The sequence below is a fragment of the Anabrus simplex genome, chromosome 6 (genome assembly GCF_040414725.1).
Source record: "Anabrus simplex isolate iqAnaSimp1 chromosome 6, ASM4041472v1, whole genome shotgun sequence".
In the NCBI taxonomy this organism is placed as follows: Eukaryota; Metazoa; Arthropoda; class Insecta; order Orthoptera; family Tettigoniidae; genus Anabrus; species Anabrus simplex.
In genome coordinates, this window is record NC_090270.1 from 52,369,455 (window position 1) to 52,386,271 (window position 16,817).

A 16,817-nucleotide genomic window follows, 5' to 3' on the forward strand; every position below is an offset into this window, starting at 1 on the left:
AATAAATACTGTAGATGACTTCACTACAGAAGTGAGCTGCGGGTGGTTCACAGAGTGAGAGACTACACGAGGCTTGTACCAGAGCAACACGGAAGAAGGAAAATGAAGGAAGGCAACGAAGCGATGGCTGTTCCCGCCATTGTGCATCCTCCCTACAAATGTATTTATGAAAAAGAAAACATTATGTAGTTATTTTAATAACTCACGGCTAAAAATGCCTCATCCTTTTTTATCTATCTTTCATAATGTATTACTAAGTACAGTATAAAATTCCTTAATCACGAGGAATTACGGGTATCTGAGAGGGTGTGTGTTCACCCCTGGTAAGCCCATAAGAACAATACTGTTTCCTTAACGTGGAATGAGCTATAGTGGTAATGATGTCTGGCTCCGTGGCTAAATGGTTAGATAAATGGTCACAGGAGTCCCGGGCTCGATTCCCGGCGGGGTCGGGAATTTTAACCATAATTGGTTAATTTCGCTGATACGGGGGCTGGGTGTATGTGCCGTCTTCATCATCAGGTCACCGGCGGGCGTCAAATCAAAAGACCTGCATCTCCTCGGACACTCCCGGCTCTGAAAGCCATACGCCATTTAATGTTTTCAGTGGTAATGATTATTGTTTTAAGAGGAAGTACAACTGGGCAAACATCCTCTATTAACACTAATCAGAAGGAAAATGGAAGAGGTCCGACCAGCCAAAGAAAGGGAAGGACCATAAAAATGAAATGGCTCGCAAACACAATATCGTCGGGGTCGGAAGACAACAAGAGTTGGTGAAGGGAAGTCAGTTAGGAGTCTGACACAAGTAAGTAGAAACAATACCAGACTCAACTAAGTACCCCGTAGTCGCTAACAAAAATGCTCCCAAGTTGAAAGCATCTGAATTACCCTTGGAATCACCTCTTACAACTGGTAGGTGGTGACGGTAGATGTATCCTATCGCTTCCACCCACAGGGGTTGAGAGATAAAATGAAATAGCCAGTCCTTCGGAGACGAAGAGTATTGGCAGAAACAATATAGAAGAAAGGGAACCTAATACACTCGGGGACGGGTACGAAATGATGTTGTTCTTTTCAGATACACTCTCAATCTGGAGATGATGTAGGTCTTTTCAGGAACACCCCCAATCCCGAGATATAGCTCTTTTCAGGCACACCCCCAATGGAGATGAACTGCATGTACTATCTTAACCAAATCACACACCAGCCCTCCTGCCATTCCTAAATCTCTAGCAGAACTGAGAATCGAAACCGGGCCTCCGAGGATGGCAGCTGATTACACTAGCCGTTACGCTACGGAGACGGACATGAATAAAGATACGAGTCACGTATTGTAAGTGGAAAAGATGTCATACTTTGCGGAGAGTCCATGAGAAATTGGGAGAAAATAAAGTATATAAAAATTATATTATTATTAAATGTCCTCATTACATCGCCTTTTCTCGAGGTCGCTAACCATGTAAACCAGGGTTGTCTCGCGTGAAGGGTCATACGAACACATGAATACCCTGGTAATCCCAAACAATTGCAATTTACACGATATTGTATGATGAGAAAAGATTTGTGTACGTTGAGGACGTATTTACGAAGTTTTAAGTGCCGATTCACTTTACATAGAAGAGTAGAAGATACAGTATGCCATAGGAAAAGTCATAAAACACCTTACGGTGTGAAATAATGGGCTACATTCCGCGAGACTGTTGATATATTAACAGCCACCCTTAGCGCTATTCGAACTCGAAGACGACTTCCGCAAATATCCCGCAGAATGGTAGCTTCAAATCTCTCTCTCCTGCCCAACGAACAACCACGCGTTTACAGGAATGATGACGAAAATGGCACTACGTAACTGCCCTGTTGGCAAGCAGCCAGAGACGTTGCCATGGTAACCGGTAGTTTCGTTGTCGGTCTGAGCGGGTTGCGGTCATTCAATGCAGGGCATGAAACCCGCAGAAAATAGTAATTTTCTCCGTCATTTGAAGAGTAAGGAAAAATTATGTACATAACAAAAGTTATTTAAAATGATGAGATGATTCACATACCGTCTACGGATTTTATAGAAAATCAATAGTAAGAAAAAATCGAAAAAATCTGTCTGGTTTTCCTATAAACCCTCAGTCTATTCAGTGATTTTTAAATCATATAAATATCAAAACCTGCTTCTGGATGAATATAGGCCTACTCTGAATATGAAATTTGGTCAAGATCTCTCAAGCCGTTTTGCCGTGATGGTGGAACCCTCGTTGGGTAGAACAGACAGACAGACAGACAGACAGACAGACAGACAGACAGACAGACAGACAGACACGAAAGCTAAAAACCACTGATACGGTCTTGAGTTGATCTAAAAATTTTGCAAAATAAACGAAATTACAAACAGCGGACCCCCTACAACGTTATTTGTATAGATTAAGTAAAACTATGCTGGCAACACTATATACAGTAGTATATTCCTTGAAGTGGAGGGGAGGGTTTGCTTCACAGCAATATTGCCGGTATGTAGGCCTAAGTTATTTTTAAATTTCGGGTGTTAACTTCATATTTGTATTGATGTCCGTTTATTATATTATATTATATTATATTATATTATATTATATTATATTATATTATATTATATTATATTATATTATATTATATTATATTATATTATATTATATTATATTATATTATATTTACAGTTTCCTTCAAACAACAAACATCAAGTTGATTTTAAGTTCACAGTGGAAACCACCACAAGTTTCATTAAGCACGCAATTAACGGAAATTTTAAAGAGGTTACTTTAGGATAGGCCGACCAGCTGACATCACACTTAAGAACCTCAAGCCAAAGTATGGACGGCCCATTAAGAGCAACATGAAGAAACTTTTGGATGTCGAAAGTCCTTTTCCATTTGTGCCTCCAGTGTAATATTAAAGTCTTTGAGTGTAACATGACTTAATAGGCTGATCCCAAATGAGGAAATGGATGCGGCTGAATGAGTTGATGATGAAGTGGAATTAGTCTGAAAGAAAATATAAGTTTCTTTATTCCCATTGAAAGAAAGTCAATATTGCATTGTTATATTATGTAAATTAGTTTTTAATTCGCCATCAGGCGAGCTTACTTCCAAATAATAATAATAATAATAATAATAATAATAATAATAATAATAATAATAGATGTTAAATATTGCCGCTCCCTCCTCCCTCAAACCTTTTCATGTCGAACTCAAGCAATGAATAGAGCCACATTTACAATACATTTCCCGAGTGCATGACCACAAAACATCCTACCGCTGCATATTTCTAACCATTACTATCCTCATTCATAATGTTTGTTTACATTTTCTTTTGAATGATTGTGATTGGCCAACTTTCTCACCTGCGAGAAACGAAAACCAATCATAGTGAGGTGCGCACGTGATTATATGGTGATGTTAGCGACGTAGTATCAGTGTGGTAAATGCGCCGTCACCTGTGTGATTGTGTATCGTACTGCACTTCTTGAATGAGACCGTTATTAACGACGTGAGGGGAAAATTATTTTTTGCGTTATTTCGGAATGAAACTTCACTGTTGAACGGATCCTTTACTTACAGATCTGACCAGGGGGTCGTTTGAGATAAGATTGGAATGTCATCGGGACATACGGTATATAATGTGCAGCAGGTCAAACTCTCATGAACTCTCTAGCATTGAACCAGCTGATAAGAAATGGTATATGTAACTGAGGCTCTCGTGCGGAGACATCAGTTCTACTGCTAGTGCCTCTGTGGCTAGTGCTGTGGAAAGTGATCCGTTGCTACATTTGTGAATCATCTTGTAACATAACCTAGAATTAAATGATTCTAGGAATGTTTAAGTTTAATTTATACACGGGAAAACGAGAAGTCCGCAACTAAGCACTGAAACAAACTGGCATAGAACTAGTTGAAGCACGCAATTATTTTATAATTGTGACTGAAATAATAATAGTTTTCTTCATGATATCAGTTACTCCAAGGAAGATGACAGAAGTTTTTTATCATCGAGTGAATCCTATATATTATTCCGATTACTCCGATACGTAATTAACCTTTCAAGACAGTGTGTTTCTCTGTCTTGAAAATTCCTGAATATTGAATAATTTGCTGGCTTCATTGGTTTTGAAGCTCATCGTATCCAGCAGACCGAACACCGTGGTGGTGGTCCAGTTGGTCGTTGAAAGTTACAAGAGACCTCCAAGATTCGGAACACAACTGGTTGCATCTTGAAAGGCTTAGTGCAGAGGAGGAACTACAGGAAGAGTGCCTTGATATAGAACAACGAAACACAGCCATGGACATTTTATCCAATGTGAGTAGCCCAAACTTTGTATCTTCATTTTTCAAATCTGTTTTCTTGAGAATCTATGAAAGATGTAACTTTCTTGACTTTCTGTATGAAACGGTAGGTTAGTCTATTTAATAAGGCATTATCTCTCTTTTCCACCTACTGATTTTTAAGGATAACACTACGAGGTATTAATGGCAAATACCAGTACCGAATTGTTGCATATGATTCCACATTCTTCATTCTGTTTTTCACACTTTCCCTAGTTCAAAGAACAGTAACTTCTTTGGCATCTAACTCAATCAGTGGAATCAATATTCCCCTCAGGCTTTATAATTCAGTGCACTCTTAATTTGTTCTGAAGTCACAAGTTAAATTATCTAGGTCAAAAGTACACTTTTGTTACTTGTACATATCAGTTTCAGAATTAAGCATTTCATATTGTAGTGCGATATTTCTGTGAATGAATAATGGAACATTTTTCTCTTTTGTTACAGAATCCAATATTGAAGTCGTTTTTGGCTGGTTCTTTCTCTGGAACCTTTTCAACTATCCTTTTCCAGCCTTTGGATCTTGTTAAAACAAGACTTCAAAATCCCGTTCCAGTAGCCATTGGGTGAGTAAAAGATAATTATTTCTTGAGAAAAGATTAAGGTTTATAGTATATTCCCAGTAAAATTAAACTTATTTGAGGAGTGTCTGTTCAAAAGGCATATTCACGCAAGAAACATATAGTAAAAGGAACATACCAATAATCAGATCTGGTACAACTTTTAAGAAATTATATCTTTTTGGTCTGGATTGTTCATGGCATTCGATAGTATTCAACTACTGCAATGCATGTGAACAAAATAGTATTTTTTTTCTTTCTATTTGCTTTTACGTCGCACTGACACAGATAGGTCTTATGGCGATGCAGGATAGGAAAGGCCTAGGAATGGGAAGGAAGCGGCCATGGCCTTAATTAAGGTACAGCCCCAGCATTTGCCTGGTGTGAAAATGGGAAACCACGGAAAACCATCTTCAGGGCTGCCGACAGTGGTATTCGAACCCACTATCTCCCGGATGCAAGCTCATAGCTGCGCGCCCATAACAGCGCAGCCAACTCACTCGTTTTTTTGGGGGGTGGGGGAAGAGGGAAGTGGAAACAGCACATTTTGAACAGACACTCCTCATTTAGCTTTAGAAGGTAGCCTAACTTTACTTCAGCTATCATAAGTTAGATTATGTTGAATAATGTACAGAACATGAAAACATCCATATAAGTTTGAGGCTTTGGAGATAGCGTTACATAGCAAGATTGGTCTACTTTTGAACTCAGATTGACACTTGAAATGTCAGTTTAATTAATAGGCCTTAACAGTGTTTATAAGTTTTTTGTTACATCTTTTCACTCTTTTACATTAACTAATTACGTCGGTCACAACTGAACTTGTATGTGTTGTTTAACAATGATTAAAGTCTATTTTCTCTATCATATCTTCTAATTGCATAGTTCTACATTATGTTAAGCACAGTTTGTTTTAATAATTATATTTGACACTAAACCACATATTGTAGGCACACTTTTTATTGATAGATTTTTGTACAGGGTTGAGGAGTAAGGAGGGAGCACTGCTGGTTCCGGTAATACTGCCAACTGAATGGAAATTAAATCTGAATTGAATCGATAATATGATCGATCGATATGAATTTTCTAAACCTTTATTATCTTACGCCAACACCTATGTCTCACACACAATATATAATACTATATAACATTTCTCGATCCGAAACTTGTTCCTAGCATGAATTCTATAGTTTGGCTTTGCTGTGTAAACAACAACAGTACGAGTACGTAAAGTGTACGCCAGATGTCGCACAGCGATCATGAGCGATTCTTAGTTTGTGTTTCAAAGGTTGCCAATACGAATCTCGAAGATAACCGAAGTCGACCGATTCAGCACTAGGGTGTAAATCTATCGCTAAAAAGTGCGCAGATAATACTTAACCTGGTGAATTCTGAGATTATCTATAGTTTTACAACTACTGCAATTATCGTAATCTATAATCTTCATTTCCGTATTGACGAATTGCACAATTAAAAATAGGAGAGGATTTCCACCAATCAATACTTATTTATTGCATATATTAAACTACAGGACCGGTTTCGACCTCATATACAAGGTCATCTTCAGCTGAACCATACATACATATATATAATGAAGCTTTGATTAAGATTGTGTTGTTAAAGGAATGCTATATGATGATGATATACATTTAGTCACATACAAATGGGGCACGTCTTAGCGTGAACTGGCGTATATGTCATTCTGTACAATACTGCAACTGTATGTCTAAAATGTTGAAGGTCTTAAAATTAGTGTATAAAATATGTCTTTACTTAAACTAATATATATATGTACAAAATAAATACAATATGTAAAAACACTTCATGCATATGTAACTGTAAATAAGACTTAAATACGGAAGTTAGTCGATGTATTGACCAACAAGCAAGAACGAATGTTCATATGCATGAAGTGTTTTTATATATTGTATTTATTTTGTACATATATAAGTTAGTTTAAGTAAAGACATATTTTATACACTAATTTTAAGACCTTCAACATTTTAGACATACAGTTGCAATATTGTACAGAATGACATATACGCCAGTTCACGCTAAGACGTGCCCCATTTGTATGTGACTAAATGTATATCATCATAATATAGCATTCCTTTAACAACACAATCTTAATCAAAGCTTCATTATATATATGTATGTATGGTTCAGCTGAAGATGACCTTGTATATGAGGTCGAAACCGCTCCTGTAGTTTAATATATGCAATAAATAAGTATTGATTGGTGGAAATCCTCTCCTATTTTTAATTGTACTGCAATTATATCGGGAGGCATCATAGCAGAGGGGATTAGTCACCTGCTTCTTATCAAGGCAGCTGTAATTCAAATCCCAGCCAATGTATGTGAGATTATAGAAGTAATAACTAACCTCGCTGTGTTTCAGCTTTCATATAAAACTTGAGGTCCAATGGCTGTGATCATGACATGATCAGTCATGTTCAGCTCCAAGCTTGCTTTTGCTTTCATAATTGCTGTATAAATCATTGAATATCCAGCAATATTGTATTAACTTATACTATATTTAAAAGGCGATAAACACATACTCTTGTAGGCTAATTCATGTCACTGAAACTTGCTTTGTGGGCCAGTGGTAGAGTTTCTACCTCCAGATCCTAAGATTGCAGGATCGAACCCGACAGAGGTGGTCAGATTTTAGTAGGGTAGAAAAACTGCACATTTGGTATTCTGTGTCGTAAGATATCAACATATTAAAAAAATCTGGGTAGAAATATAGAGTCTGCCCCGCAAGGATTATTACATAATATGTTAGTTTCAGTGCTGCTGTTCTTACTTAAATGATTCTGGAGGAGAGATGTGTTCATCACATCTGCCAGGGTCCAACCACCTGCCCCTAGAAGTATATTTACTTTTAAAACCTAAAGTAGTGGTTCAGGCGCCATTATCCATTGCTTCTGCCAAGGATCACAGGCATTGGCCGACGTTACCGACCTCTGCAAATAAAAAATTTTAAAAAAGGCCCGCGAACTTTTAAAGTGTCATGGCCTCGGACGGTATCCTTACACTTTCCCAATTCTTCCTTTATCTAGGGGCTTACGGCAAGAAAAAAAAAAAAACGGTCATTTATTAGCTTTAATGTATTTTTGCACATCCAGGCCATTCTCTATCATGAGAACAGTGGCCCCTTTGGGGCCACACTCCCTTCGAGAGACTCTTTTCTATCGCCACGGCGCATACTGTCCGCATGGCAAGAAAAAAATATACATCCATATTAAACCATCAGTTGGCAGCATTGATATTCTACTCACCTCTACTTACCTCAGTGCTACTAGTGGAAACCTAACAGTTAAACAAAGGACAGTCACTTCGTGTGCGCCACATAATGGTGCCTTATATTACTAACATTCTAGGGCGGACTCTATAGTTTTGCCGAAATCTGTGGTAATCCTCTCGATGTTACGCCTACCTGACAAAATTTATTAAAATCATATATATGTAATCCAACAGAATTTCTCTGCCAGAGTAAAACGGAACTCAATATTGATACGCAAGTGATATCAAATCAAATTACACGCACATAGAAGCTAATTCAATACAGTTGATGTTATTTTGACAAAATATCATTAAAAAAAACCACGGTATCTAGATATCGGTAATAACTGACTTTCCTCGCCTTGTTCCCAAATGCATTAGACATTCAGTTTAAGACTATAAAGGAAGGCATTATTTTTTTAAAGCTCTTTGGCTAGATCTTAAGTGAGAAAGTCTAAGATTTTCATTTTAGAGTTCCTATATTATTTAATTAAAAATCACCTTATAAAACAGTTAATCTCTTCATGTATTATTATTATTATTATTATTATTATTATTATTATTATTATTATTATTATTATTATTATTATTGAGTTTTTTTTGTTTTTTTTTACAGAGCAACCTCATGCCAGCCAGCTGGCATGCTGAACATCATGGGACACATTTTACAAAAGGAGCATGTGTCCGGGTTGTGGAAGGGCATGACCCCTGTAAGTATTTTCTTTTTTGATATATATAAAACAGAATATGTAGAGCTGTAGAATTCTTTACATTTTATTCTCAAATTCCAATATTAGTTCATGATGGCAAGTTGTACTTCCTCTTAAAACAGTAATTACCACCACCACCACCACCACCACCACCACCACCACCACCACCACCACCACATAAGGATAATTTGGTCTGTGAACTACTCTTCAAACAGAACATTGTTGATTATAGCTGTAAACAAATTTCTTTTATTTTGGTACACACCTTTTAACAATTTCACCATTCCATTCTCCAGGTGAATCTCTTTTCTTTTACTATTTGTCTACTGACATTCATTCTTCGTAAGTTTTTTTTTTTTTTTTTTTTTTTTTTAACCTACAGTATATCATTTTAGTCTTAGAAATGCTGACTTTCATACCATGTTCTCGACATGACTCTTTAGATTCTCAGATATTAAACTGCTGAAAACGTTATAAATCGTAGTCTTGTTTGACCCTTACAACTATCTTGAACTCTTTCTATCATCAACTTTCAGTGCAGTCTGATTGTCAACATAAATGCCGTTCACAGCACATCATTGCCTACATTTGCATCTGATTCCGTGGCTGACTGGCCTTTGGGCCTTGCGGTCCCAGATTTGATTCCTGGCCAAGTTGTGAGAATTTAATCAAATTTAATTGGCTTGAAGACTGTATGTTTATGCTGTCTCCATCCACCCTCCACCACATAAACATGCAATTTCCTATATACTTCGAAAAATGAAGGTATCAGCAAAGGAAAGACAAGGGCTATGAAGGGTATGGAAATGAAAAACTCCCTAGGCCTCATAACCTAATACTATTGGGGTCAAAAAAAAAAAAAAAAAAAAAAAAAAAAAAAAAAAAAAAGAGTTGACCAAGGGAGATCAGTTAGGATAGATGAAAGTGAAGAGCCTGATACAAATAAGTGAAAGCAATACCAGAACTCGACTAAGGGTCCCGTGGTCGGCAACCCACACTTCCAAGTTAAAAGCCTATGGGGTCCCTTTTAGTTGCCTCTTATGAGAGGCAAGGAATAATACTGTGCATGTTATTCTACTGCCCCCACCCACAGAAGGTATACGAGAGCTACAGCAGACTAGTAAGAGCTACTTTAAATTATAAATTATGGTACACCTACATTTGTTACTGGAATTCCTTTGTATCAGCAACACCTTTTCCCATGAAATTAGGTTGTACAGGATTCAAATGTTAAAGATTTACAGTATATCAAGATGACTGAATGAATACTGACATTTTATTTTTACATTTTTAGAAGCATGATGCTAATTTCTTTTCTTCAGAAGTAATAAAAGCAATGGTCCTTGTCTTTTGTTCCAGTCTATAACACGTTGTGTACCTGGAGTTGGTCTTTACTTTTCATCCCTTGACTGGTTGAAAACTCATCTTGTGTCAGGAGAACCTGGCCCATTGCAAGCTGTTGCCCTGGGAATGATAGCTCGAACTATGAGTGGAGTTTGCCTCATTCCAATAACAGTTGTTAAGACTAGATTTGAGGTAAATAATCTTGGTAGTATATTTATATCATATCTTATGTCATAGATCAAGTTAGAAAGCATGCAAGTGAAGAATGTTTTACCTAAAAGCATATATGATAAACAAAATTATTACTGTTGGAACTTCCTAGTTTAATTTAAAAACTTCAACTCCTTAAAATGTAATTGTATTTTTTAAGTTGACCAATTGTGTGTAATGTAGAAACATATTCTCCTTTCAGAGTGGTGTGTATCAGTATGGTGGTGTAACTGAAGCCTTGAGAGTGATCTACAGAACTGAAGGTGTGAGAGGTCTTTGTTGTGGTCTGCTCCCAACCCTGGTGAGAGATGCCCCATTCTCTGGCCTCTACCTCATGTTCTACACTGAGTCAAAGAAAATGATACCACAAGGTTGGTAAAAACACTGTATTAATTTTTTCCATCTCAAGCTAGAGCCCATCTTGCTGTGTGTCATGTGAAATCCCCTCTTATACGTAGAAAAATGATGATCACCCTGAAATAATGACCTATTTTTGAAAAAATCAAAATCCATCAATATAGCATATCCAAGTGCATTAATGCAATCTACAGAGGTATTGTAACACCATTAGTTTCAAGCACGTGCACAAACAGTTGTTACAAAATGGCTGACAGAGATTCTTCATTTCAGCAGTGAACTGTCATTAAATTCTTTATTAAATATGACATTCCTGCTGCTGAAATTCACTAGAGACAATGGTATGCATATGGAGATGTGTGTATGGGCACTAGCCATGATATGAAGTGTGTGAAGAATTTCAAAGATGTAAGCACAGGATTTTTTTTTTTCCCTTGCATTACGTTGCACCAACACAGATAGGTCTTATGGCGATGATTAGCACAAGATTTATGGTAGTCACCTTCTAAATGGCCCCACTGACCACAACATGAATAGAGTTGACTACATCATGAAATCAGATAGATGTATCACTGTGGATACATTGCAGCAAAATTTGCTGTAGGATTCGGTGCAGCGTAGGAAATTACTGCAAGCCCTGGCTATCAAAAAATTAATAACTACTGGTCCCATTTTTTTTTGACAGAAGACCACAGAATTCTGAGAGAAACCATCGCTCAAGACCTTCATTGATATCAGATTGAACAAGATGTTTTTATTGATAATTGTGACAGGTGATGAAAGCTGATTCCTTAATTATGAACCAGAAATAAAATGGCAGAACATGGAATGGTGCCTTAAAAAAAAAAAAAAAAAAAAAAAAAAAAAGAAGAATTTTGTGAACCTGGGTAAACCATAAAGGCTTGTGATTTTCTTCAAACACTTCATATCCTCCATAGTGCATGGTATGAAAAACACCCTGGAAAGATCATTCTTCTGCATGATAATGCACACCCTCACTCTGCTCAGATTATCAAGGAGTAAATGGAGAAACTTGGGTGGGAAGTTCTGCCACACCCTGCCTACAGTCCCACTATGGCAACCTCTTTTACCTTTTCAGTTTTGTGAAGGAACAAATGTAACGCCAATACCACAGGAAAATGGCAAACAGTCACTGTGTACAGGCTGCTCAAATGGAGTTCAACTGCAGTGGTATTTTGAAGTTTGCAGAATGTTGGGAAAAAATTGCATGCAGAGAAATGTTTTGTTGAAAACCAGATTATGATGGTGTAATAGCATAGTCATAATGGAGACCTCACATTGACATCAATAATAGCCTAACAAATTCTGAGTCATGAAAAATTGTTGCTCATTAGTTTCAGTATGACCACAGTAAAATATGTGAAAATTTGTGAAACAAAAAGTAACATCATTTTCTTTCTCTTTGCTATGTCATTATATATTGTAGCTTCATCATGCCTTTGTACTTTCACTATATTTTTTATCCAATTTTAAATACCGTATATGAAGAATATCTCTTGAGTATTCTGGTAAAAAAATTCCAGTACTATTGTAAATAATCATTATTACTGATAATGAGAAGGGTATGAATTTGTGATATTTAAAATTCCTTAATGAAGGATTTGTTTTTTTATTTTCTCATGTATAATATTAAGTGATGTTAATTAAAGGACCGATATTGAATTATTGTGTACAAGTGACTATAGTATGTGTTTTATTTCTATCTTTACAGATTGGTGGAATTCCTCTCTATCTGCTCCTATACATTTTTCATGTGGATTAACTGCTGGTCTTCTGGCATCTGTTGTTACTCAACCTGCTGATGTCTTAAAGACAAAAATGCAGCTCTATCCAAACAAATTTGGTGGCATTTACAGTGTGATCATTTATGTGCATCAGGTAATTATCTACTCGTTTAAAATTATACTTTTGCACATATTTAAAGTCTCTTAAATATATATACTGAATATCTAACATGAAAAATATGTGTTTACTTCTTTTTTTATTACAGAAATATGGCATTAGGGGTTATTTTAAAGGGCTTGTTCCTAGAATGCTTCGGAGGACATTGATGGCTGCCATGGCCTGGACGGTATATGAACAAGTAAGTATTTTAATATTTCAGTTCTCAGTTGAGTAGTAGTAGTAATGTTGACCACCTTTTTTTTTTTTTTTTTTTTTTTTTTTTTTGCTAGGGGCTTTACGTCGCGCCGACACAGATAGGTCTTATGGCGACGATGGGATGGGAAAGGCCTAGGAGTTGGAAGGAAGCGGCCGTGGCCTTAATTAAGGTACAGCCCCAGCATTTGCCTGGTGTGAAAATGGGAAACCACGGAAAACCATTTTCAGGGCTGCCGATAGTGGGATTCGAACCTACTATCTCCCGGATGCAAGCTCACAGCCGCGCGCCTCTACGCGCACGGCCATTGACCACCTTTTGGGTCATTGTCAGCGACATAGTCAAACTAGGAAGAGGGAAGCATGACTTTGTCATCTGTATTCTGCCTTTGTTTGACACACTTTTATTTATCATTTTAGTTGGTACATATTACAACCTTCAAAAACTGGTCATTTTAAATCATTTTTTATCTCAGCCCCTACTACATGTACAGCAGTGAAACTTTCTAAATGAAAATTAATACATGTTTACAATAGAATAACATAATTCAGAACTGTACCTATTCCTGTCATAAATTTCACTGGGAGCAATGTCCAATTCTTGAAGGTCTTTTCTGAAGAGTCTTGCCCACTTGGTATTAGTCGCTTTCCCTCTAGAGATGGTGTGGAAGATTAGGGAGGTGAGCCTCTGATTGTCCATTCTCATGACATGACCATAGAAGTTCAATCGCCTCTTCCTCATAGATGTTGCAATGCTCTCCAATTGTTGGTACAGTTCGTTGTTGTGCCTCATTCTGTACTTGCCTTCTTCTTTAATAGGGCCCATGATTTTTCTCAGGATCTTCCTTTCCTTCAGCTCCAGTTTTCTAAGTTGCCCTTTTCTTACCATGTTTAGGCATTCTGAGGCGTATAGTACTGACAGTCTCACTACAGTAGTGTAATGCCTGATTTTGAGGTTAAGCGAGAGGGATTTGGATTTGTACATATTCTTACATAGGTGGTAGGTGCTTTCCAATTTGATGCATCTGCTGTTTATGGCCTGATCTTCATTCATGTTTGGGGTTATCCATTCTCCTAGGTATTTGAAGGAGTTAGTCCTTTGTACTGTTTTGTCCCCCAGTGGGATTGATTTGGGTGCATCTTTGATGTTGGTGATAAACTGTGCTTTGTTGATGCCAATCTTCAGTCCTACTTTAGCTGCTATGTGATTGAGAGAGGATAGCTTCCTCCCCACTGGATGCCAGGAGTGTAAGGTCGTCTGCAAAGGCTAAACAGTTGACAGTTAACTTGTCTTTCTTGTAGCCTATTCTCAATCCAGAGTCACCCTTTAGCATTTTCGTCCACTCACGAATGACTTTTTCAAGTAGGCAGTTAAAGAGGATTGGAGATAGGCCATCCCCTTGTCTAACACCTGTTTTGATCTCAAAGCTGTGGGACAGTTCCCCTCTGAATTTGATTCTGGCTGTAGTGTTGGTAAGAGTTGCTTTCACTAGATTTAAGGTTTTCTTATCTAGTCCCAGTTCAGCAAGTGCCTGGAAGAGTGACTCTCTATCTACTGAAAGTCTACAAATATTAATATATTTGCATTCGTTTTTAACCCCTCAGTGACAGAACATTTGAGAGCCACTTTACCCAGCGAACAGAGGTAATTCAGGTGTGAGCACTGAGAAAATGTAATGATCTCTTTAAAAATTCACTGTTACAACAGTTTAACATTTACAGTAGAGTCTCAAAAGAATGTAGTTTAAATTCATTTTATATTTTACTTTTTTACCTTATAGTCTACAAATGGAGAAGTGACCTTACATATTTTACATGGAATGAAAGTGACGACATTCTTGTATTTGGATGGGTTATTTCAAAAATTAATAAGCTAATGTTAATTTTGATCAATTTTATGCATGCAGATAATTTTTGTCCAAACAACTCTCAATCCTAAGCACATCATTCTAGTGAATTTTGTAGACACCTAAGAGAACAAGGAGAAAAAATCATTACGAAGTTATGTTGGAAACTGATAAAACATGTCATTTACATCAAATGAGCGATAAAGTTTTCTCAGGCGTGCGTGATGCACTAACCTTCTGCTGACTCCTAAAACTCAGCATCTTACTTTTTTTAATTCATAACATCAAAACTAATGCAGATACTGTATGCAGAAATTTCTTTCATCTGAATAAACGGAGATTTTTTTAATGTCTGAGAAATAGATTTTTTGAAGGTTGTAAGTATGCTCAATGATTTCAGTATTAATTGCAATTCTTGTGATTATATTCTCAATATGTCTCTCCTTTTCATTTTCAGATTATCCGGAATATTGGCTTGAAGTAATAATTCACCCTTGTTTGAATCGGTGTTGGATTATCTAGTCACAGCAACAGTATGTAAGTCAGCTGGCCATCATGGTTCACTTGTTGAAAACCTGTCAGGGATCAAGTTGTTGATATATAATGTTGTACTGTGTTTTAAATGCAGGTCTTTTCTTAATGGCAACTAGGTTTCCAAAGTGTTTAGCTAATAATTTCAGTGAAGTTTCTGTTTTTCTGAATTACTTAGCCAATAGGTAGTCATCTTCTTATATCTTGGAAATGTACTCTGCTTCGTGGCCTTGTGTATTATCTAGCCAAGCGTAATTTTGATAATTATGATATCAGGCACCTTCTTATATCTTGGAAACGTACTCTGCTTCATGGCCTTGTGTATTATCTAGCCAAGCGTAATTCTGATAATTATTATATCAGTGATTTACAGTGGAGTCATGTCGCTCCTAGTGCTTGACAGTGTTGCCATTAAGATATTGTGATGATGTAACATTAGTTTTACCTTATTCTGAAGAGAGAATATGAAGTTGAAGATACTATACTTCAAATACCATTATAGGTATATGGAGGTAAATAGTTTCTTTCAAACAAGTAAATGTAGTGGATAGTTATATTTGCAAATCATTCTGACTACAGAAATTGAAATATTAGTGCTGAGTACAAAACTGTCTCAGAGTTAGAGTAAGTGAACTTATGAGTGTATTATCAGTTGTTACCAATAGCTTATAATTTTTTAAAATATTATTTCATCTGAACGTTTATGTATTTCTTCTTCCTCAAATGATATTTTAATCTTCGAAAATGAGGACATATCTAGAAATAGAAAGAGTGTAGATCTGCTGTAACTTATCTAACACAAGTCACAGGTTGGTTAGGTTATTGATTTCAGGGCTAACTTACAGCTCTTTCAGGTTTCCTGTTCAGAAACATTTATTATGGTACAGTCTCTGACGGGCTTATTTGGACTGCAAGTTTAGGACGTGGTCATGGATTGTTGAGAAGTTCAAGGATAAAGTGGTAATGCATTCTTTAATTCCTTCCCTTAACTTCAAAGTAATATGCCCTGGCTGCACTAGACTGAGATTGCAGAAAAGTATTATTTAAATCTGCGTTATCTGAAAAGTGTTGCTTTCAGTGTGATGCATAGCATCCACCAATATTTCTTAGTTGCCTTCAAGCAATGCATGTAGGATTTTTGAAGTGAAAAAGACATCTTTGTAGTTCAGATTTCACATAAAACCATGTGTAACTACAAGCTGTTTGCTTGCTTGCTAGCTGCTTTTGCCTTTAAGCAAGGCATTTTAATTCATCAGTGGCTTTAAGCAAAATGTTGTCCATTAGCACAGAAGATTTTCCCCTCTGTATTTGCAAATATAGATATATACTTACAATTACAATTTATCTCCCATTCACAATTACACCCATAGGTTCATATTTTAGCATTAATTGATGATAGTAGTGTCCATTCTAGGATATAAAGCATGAAAGGATACATTAAACTTTAAAGAGTAACAGGCCATTTTTAAAAAGTTTAAATAAGATAGGAATCTTACCATCTACCGTACTTG

General features: G+C 36.7%; 1 protein-coding gene across 1 annotated transcript; it reads left to right on the forward strand.

Moving 5' to 3' along the window:
- The first annotated feature begins 3,440 nt into the window (after positions 1-3,440).
- Positions 3,441-16,479, forward strand: LOC136876082 (mitochondrial glycine transporter A). The gene is made up of 9 exons (XM_067149735.2): positions 3,441-3,699; positions 4,134-4,317; positions 4,791-4,909; positions 8,806-8,899; positions 10,259-10,435; positions 10,656-10,824; positions 12,543-12,709; positions 12,822-12,914; positions 15,233-16,479. The coding sequence occupies exons 1-9, from the start codon at positions 3,641-3,643 to the stop codon at positions 15,257-15,259; spliced, it is 1,089 nt and encodes a 362-aa protein (XP_067005836.1). The 5' UTR covers positions 3,441-3,640; the 3' UTR covers positions 15,260-16,479.
- The last annotated feature ends 338 nt before the right edge of the window (positions 16,480-16,817 follow it).